Source organism: Pan troglodytes, chromosome 1, assembly GCF_028858775.2.
Source record: "Pan troglodytes isolate AG18354 chromosome 1, NHGRI_mPanTro3-v2.0_pri, whole genome shotgun sequence".
Taxonomy (NCBI): domain Eukaryota; kingdom Metazoa; phylum Chordata; class Mammalia; order Primates; family Hominidae; genus Pan; species Pan troglodytes.
Genome location: NC_072398.2, coordinates 156,267,058 through 156,274,132, shown reverse-complemented (window position 1 = coordinate 156,274,132; position 7,075 = coordinate 156,267,058). Strand labels below are relative to the sequence as shown.

The window sequence follows — 7,075 nt, the reverse complement described above, 5'->3', positions numbered from 1 at the left end:
CTTTATATGTGAAATTTAGGGGATTAGATCAGTGCTTCTAAAAGTTTAACGTGGCTATTAATCAGCTGAGGATCTTTTAAAATACAGATCCCGATTCTTTAAGTGTAGGGTAGGGCCTGATACTGTGCATTTCTAACAAGTGCCCAAATGATGTTGAAACTGCTGACCTGGGAACTATCTTGTGTGGCAAAGTTTAGAAAATTTGATTTTATTATATGAATACTAAGGGAATTTAAAGACTTTGTAGTTTGCTAAGGTATTGAATGCCGGAATCCGCTCATCAACAGCTCTGACAAATCATTGTTACTGCATGCTTGAACATCACCAGTGTTAAGGAGTTTACTGCCTCCTAGTGAGCCCCTCCATTATTACAACTTTAGTAGTTTTACGCAGAGAAAAGTACGATCGTATATAATTTAGGATGGTTAGACTTTTTTTTTTTTAACTTTTTGATGGGTTTACAGGGGTAGTAAATGCATTTTGACTTACATTTTCCACTTATGACGGATTTATTGGGATGTAACCCCATCATAAATCAAGAAGCAGCTGTACAAGCCATACCTCCTTATTTGCAGGTTCAGTTACCCCAGTCAACAGCAGTCTGAAAATATTAAATGAAAATTCCAGAAATAAACAATTAGTAAGTTTTAAATTGCATGCTGTTCTGAGTAGCGTGATAAAATCTTGAGCCAACCAGCTCCTTCCAGAATGGAAGGTGAATCATCCCTTTGTCCAGAATATTCCACTATATACTCTTGCTGCCCTTTAGCTACTTGGTAGCCTTCTGGGTTATCAGATCGACTGTGGTGGTATCACAGTGCTTGTGTTCAAGTAACTCTTATTTTACTTAATAATGGCCCCAAAGTACGGGAGTAATGATGCTGGCGATTTGGATCTGCCAACAGTAAGTTTTAAAGTGCTTTTTTGAAGTGAAAAGGTGAAAGTTCTTAAGGAAAGACTTAAGGAAAGAAAAAACAGCATATGCTGAGGTTGCTAAGATCTACGGAAAGAATGAATCTTGTCAGTGAAATTGTGAAGTGAAGAAGGAAAAAGAAATTCATTCATCTGAGGTTTCAGGCATCCACTAGGGGGTCTTGGGACATATCCCCTGAGGATAAGGCTGCTTGGGAGTGATACTGCTTAGATTAAAAACCACTGGCTATGTGACCTTAGGAAAGTTATCTCAACTCTGCCCCTTCCTGTTCTATGAACTGAGGATAATAAAAAGTATCTGCTTTATAGGGATTTTGTGTGGAGAAAATAGGATAATTTTTTTTGAAATATTTGGCATTGTGCCTGGCCCATGCACTGTAAAAGTTGGCTGTGTACTGATTTTATTCGTAGTATTGGGTTAAGAGCATGGAAGACAGCACATTGTTAGGCTCATTCTTTAGGTCCATTATTGACTGATCATTTATTTGCTGATCTCTCAAGTTAGCAGGGCCTGTTCATTTTTAAATCACTTCCATTACCTCCAGAGCAATGGCATTCTTGCCCACAAACTCTCTCTTGCCCCATTTCCATAACTCTATCTCGCCTTGATTTTTGCAATGGTTCTCTAACAAGCCACTTAACTACTCTTCTCCAAACCATGTTTGACAAATTGCAACTCTGCTTATCTCTCACCTATGCTATGTTTTATTACACATTTTTCTACATCAGAAAATCCAAATGCTTACTCTAGTATACGTTTCAACCTTTTTTTCATTGCTTTTCTTCATCTTTAGCTAGTTACTGAAACTAAACTGTTCTTTTCATCTTGTATTTACTTGCTTTTGCTCATGTTTTTTGGCAGTTTTTTCCTGAAATGTTTTCCTATCTCTGCATATCTGAGACATGATTCCCAAAACTCCCCTCTCCCACCTGAACACACAAACACATACTACCTACTTGGAAGTAATGACTGCTTCTGTACTGGTTAGACTTTTATTTCTTATCTTACACCTTGTATTATGGTTTATTTTAAAATCTGCCTTATTTCAGTAAGGATTTGGGGCAACTTACAAACAGGCAACACAAGAAAAAATAAAAAGTGGGAAAATCTGGATAAAGAAAATATAGATAAGATGAAGCCAGCGATGGCATTAGTTTCCAATCCCACCACTAGATCCTGTAAAGTTGCTAGAAGTGGGCCATACATTTGGCTCTAAGATTCAGAATAGCCAGCACAATGTCAGATACGTAAGTCACCATCACCGAAGTCATACAATGAAGTCAAAATATTTATTTAGGACATGCATGGCAATTCCCGGTTCCAAGGGCAGACAGCAGAGTCTCTTGTGGATCCATCGTATAAATTATAGTTACTTTGAGTATAGTGATTTCTGTTCATGTGGTTTCCTGCATCCCCTTTCCAGTGTCCTTGAGGGGTAGATTCTGTGTATACCCAAAGTACCTAATAGAACTTTGCAAATAAACATTTGTTCAATTTAAGTTAATATTAAAATGTTTGCCTTCATGAAACTTTGACCTTTCAGTCTTAGCTGTATCCTTCAGGACTACATCTAAAGTCTAATTCAGAGGTCACAAATTTATGCCTCTAGAGACCAAGGAAGTATTATAAATGTGTAAATGGCATAGGTGACAATAAAGGGTAGTAGGTCTTGTGTGGAATTGGGACAGTGCTGTCCTACAAAAGAAATTAAAATTATTTTTTTTTCATTTTTAAATACTGTGCTAGCCAAATAGCTAGAGTACAACTCAGGTGCTGCTAGTATTATCCCTTATACTAATCCCTTTTCTTCTTGCAAAATCATGACTATATTTCAGAAGATGTTTATCAAGTAGTTTTACCTTTCACATAATTTTCTACCTCAAGTTATTTGGGCTCATTCTTATTCTGGGTTAACATTACCCAAAAACATACCGAATTGTTTTTATTAATACTTAAAATCCTGACTTGGGATTATTAATTTAAGAAAGCCTACAATATACTATGCATTATGCTTATTATTTTTTGTAAAATATTATATGAAACTTAAATTATGTTATTTTTTATTTTAGGGTATAAATGGTTTTGAGGTTCAGAAACAAAACTGTTGCTGGCTACTGGTTACACACAAACTTTGTGTAAAAGATGATGTGGTAAGTTTTAAAAAATAAATTTGGAAATAAACTTTTAAATTCAGTTACTTTAAATACATATGACAAGAATAGAAAATTCAAGGTAATTTATATGCGGAATTATAATGGCTGAAGATTATAAAACCTAGAGAGCTTTCATTACAATGGCTCTTTTTGGGTTGTAGGAGATAAAAAGTATGGAAGCATTACTTACTGCTACTCAACAAAACACATCCTCTTGGACACAGCAGAAAGTTCATGGATATTGGACACCTATTGGATCCAAATTTTGAATTTTAATTCTGCTATTTGAAAACCCTGTAACCTAGAACAAATTATAGAAAGAGAAGGGGATTAGCACTATCTCTGTGTTACCAGCTTTACTGATATAAATAAATAATACATTACTTACTTGCATTGCTTTTTGAAAATCTTCATATCTCTGCTGGGTTATTTAGTTTCCTAAGGTAAAGAGTTTAGATGAATTCATAAGTTTTTATCAGCCAGGCACTTTTCATTCCCAGTGAATTTACAAATCCAATTCTGTTTTTAGCAAAAAAGATAATTTATTTAACTGGAAAGGGCGAATGGAGCTAGAATCAAGTATTGCTGGTTCAGATGTTCAAATCTTATCTTCAGAGTACCCACTTCATTTTCATCTTTAGGCACTGGTTCTCTGCAGTGTGCCTTTATTCTCTTCTGCTGCAGATAATCTTTGTTGCAGAAATGGTAGCTGTCAGCAACACCAGTAGAAAAAGAATTCCTTTTCCTGCAATTCATGTGTCCATCTTAGAGAAGGACTTGGAATTGTCCTGCTTAGATTAGGTGCTCTCCCTCTTAGGTTAATTATTTTTGCTAGTGGAATGTGATGATATCCTTGATCAGACATAAGCAAGCACTTGGCACCTCTGATATTGTGATAGGGAGAGTGATGTGTGACAGGGTAATGATTGACAGCCCCACCAGAAATCAAATGGTGTGAAGGCAGGACGATGTTGCCCAGGGATGCTGGGCGGACAGAAATAATAACTGTCTTGTATAAATTCTAGCTCAGACACAATATTACATGTTTCACTAGGGGGTCAGACTATGCTGCAGGATACACTGTAACATGGGTGCAGCCAAGGTTAAAAGGCAGGCAAGTGCTACTTAGGGAAGAGACTAGTACCTGACTCAAGGTCACTAACAACAAAAAACACGCATACTAGGCTCAAGTGTTGTAACATTTGCTTATAGCAGGAGGGAAGAGACTACACAAGATCTAGCCCTTTGCAATGTATCAGTCCCCATGGCTAGCAGATTGGTTCCACAGCTGATCAGGGCAGAGTGATGGCATGTACCCCACTTTGTGCTGCAGTAGCTCCCAGACCCTGAACACTGCCGCATAGAGTCTGAAATACAGAAAGCTAGGAACATGCTTAGGGGCCATTGGTTCTCATGTAGCTGAGCAGTTCCAAGGTTCCTCTCCCAAAGTTAGGAGATAGCAAAAACAAACAAGTGAACAGGCAAAAAAAAAAAAAAAAACTGCAAGTTGCAATTGTTACAACAACTGTGCCTGTTACAGAGGGAACAGGAACTTACTGGCTGTGCTCTGAGCTCTTTGCATGCACTGCTATTTGTGAGCTTACTAGTGCTGCTGGTAAGCACTGGTGCTTGGTACAGGATGCTTCTTGGGAACATGGGTGGCAGTTAGGCTTTGTTTGGACCCTTCTCTCACATTACATTTGTCTCTATCTCAATCTAACAAAAAATTTAAACAATCCTAATACAGTTTTTGTATACTACATTTCCTAATGAAAAATCCGTTATGGAATTAAATAAAGTAGTAGTTTACTTCTTCAAAGCACACTAATAGGTGGAAAGAATGGTATAGAAGATTTATGGGAGAACTAGAAATTTTAAGAAAATAAGCAAATAAATTTTTGGTGAAAAAGGACCAAGAAAGCAGAGGGAAAAGTTATTGCAGAAAAAATATGCTGAGTGATTCTGAAAATTTCTAAGAGAAATTGAAGTTATGTATGGGGTAAAGGGTCACCAAAGGACAGGCCATATACTTGTGTCTGATACCACTGTTCATTTATTTAGATTGTAGCTCTGAAGAAAGCAAATGGTGATGCCACTTTGAAATTTGAACCATTTGTTCTTCATGTGCAGTGTCGACAATTGCAGGATGCACAGATTCTGGTAAAATTTTGTTGTAATTGTACTTGAATTTATAGATATGTGGGTAGATGTAATTTTAAGCTTTTAACCTGCTATAAATATCAATGAGATATTACCTTATTCAACTAGTTATGTATTTATTATTTATTGGTCTGCTCAATCTATTAATTTTTAATATTAGAAAAAAAGAGTAGCTAATCATTGCTAGGAAAATATAAGTCCCAGGTTATGCTTCCTGTTTTCTTTCTTAACATTTTTATTTATAAATTTTACTTCAGCATTCTATAGTTTGTTTTTGTTTGCCAAGCTTTAAGAAAAAATACTGTGGAACTACATGTAAAATTAAGAGTTTTAAAGAATATTTCATTTTTCCCATTTAAATGAGCATGAGGTAAACATCTGTGTAGTCTTGATTCTCCTTTTTATACCTTTTATATATTTATATATAAAACTGAATTGCATTTTAAGCAACAATAATGTGTTGAGTCTCAGTGTGTCAAGTACTAGGGGCACAGTGATGAACAAGATTAGAGACTGTCTTGGTTCCTCTTCCAAAGTTAGGAGACAGCAAAAACAAACAAGTGAACAGGCAAAAAAACAAAAAACAAACTGCAAGTTGCAAAATGTTCTACCAAAGGAAAAAACAACCTGGTAATAGAGAACAGTGCAAGAAGCAGCTCACTTCAAGATAGGCTTCTCTGAAAAGCTTTCTTTAAGCTAAGACTTAAAGGAACAGAAAGAGCTAGGCATGTAGCTGGGAAATGAACATTCCATGAAGATGGAAAAGTACATACAAAGTTTCAGTGGGTCTAGAGAGTGGAAAGAAGGTGCCAGAAGGAGGCTGGGGCCAGGTCAGTTAAGGCTTTGTAGACCAGATTAAAGAGTTTGAATTTCTTTCTGAGTTCAGGGAAAAGTTATTGAAGGGACAGTTTTAAGCAAAGAGTGGCTTTCTAGGTTTTTGTTCTGAAAAACTCAGTTCTGCTTCAGCATAGAGAAAGGAGTGCAGTAAGTGAAAAGATATGAGTTAGGAGTAGTTTGTGGTGATTTAAGTGGGAAGTGGTGGTAGGTTGGTGTAAGGTGATAGCACCAAAGCAGGTGAGAAAGGAATAGATTCAAAATGTATTTCAGCATTTGAATCAACAGACTTGTAAGACTGCCTGGGGAAGGACAGCCAGAGGGAGGAGGAGAAAGAGGAATCAAGGATAACTACTTAGGTCTGGCTGGAGCCCCTAGCTGTATGGTAGGCGCCTTTATCCAGATGGGGTGTGCTGAAGTTGAAGTGTGTCCACAATTGGTTCCTTCCAGTGGGTTCTTGTTCTCGCTGACTTCAAGAATGAAGCCGCGGACCCTTGCAGTGAGTGTGACAGTTCTTAAAGATGGTGTGTCCGGAGTTTGTTCCTTCAGATGTTCAGATGTGTCCGGAGTTTCTTCCTTCCAGTGGGTTTGTGGTCTTGCTGACTTCAGGAGTGAAGCTGCAGACCTTCTCAGTCAGTGTTACAGCTCTTAAAGGTGGCACGTCCAGAGTTGTTTGTTCCTCCCAGTGGGTTCGTGGTCTTGCTGATTTCAGAACTGAAGCCGCAGACTTCCACAGTGAGTGTTAACAGCTCATAATGGTAATGCAGACCCAAAGACTGAGCAGCAGCAAGATTTATTGTTAAGAGTGAAAGAATAAAGCTTCTACAGTTTGGAAGTGGACTGGAGTGGGTTGCTGCTGCTGGCTCGGGTGGACAGCTTTTATTCCCTTATTTGGCCCCACCCACATCCTGCTGATTGGTCCATTTTACAGAGTGCAGATTGGTGCATTTACAATCCTTTAGCTAGACATAGAGCGCTGATTGGTGCGTTTTTA

The 7,075-nt window shown here is 37.6% G+C and overlaps 1 protein-coding gene across 4 annotated transcripts in view; it reads left to right on the top strand.

The window, feature by feature from the left end:
- Positions 1 to 7,075, top strand: part of TYW3 (tRNA-yW synthesizing protein 3 homolog) — a 32,868-nt gene that overhangs the window by 449 nt on the left and 25,344 nt on the right. For 3 of the 4 annotated variants that reach the window (XM_009423549.4, XM_063800354.1, XM_016920874.2), the window contains exons 2-3: positions 3,004 to 3,084; positions 5,149 to 5,247. In XM_009423549.4, the coding sequence (XP_009421824.1) occupies positions 3,004 to 3,084; positions 5,149 to 5,247 (180 nt within the window). The remainder of the gene's footprint in view (positions 1 to 3,003; positions 3,085 to 5,148; positions 5,248 to 7,075) is intronic. The other variant, XM_009423556.3, reaches the window with a different exon arrangement.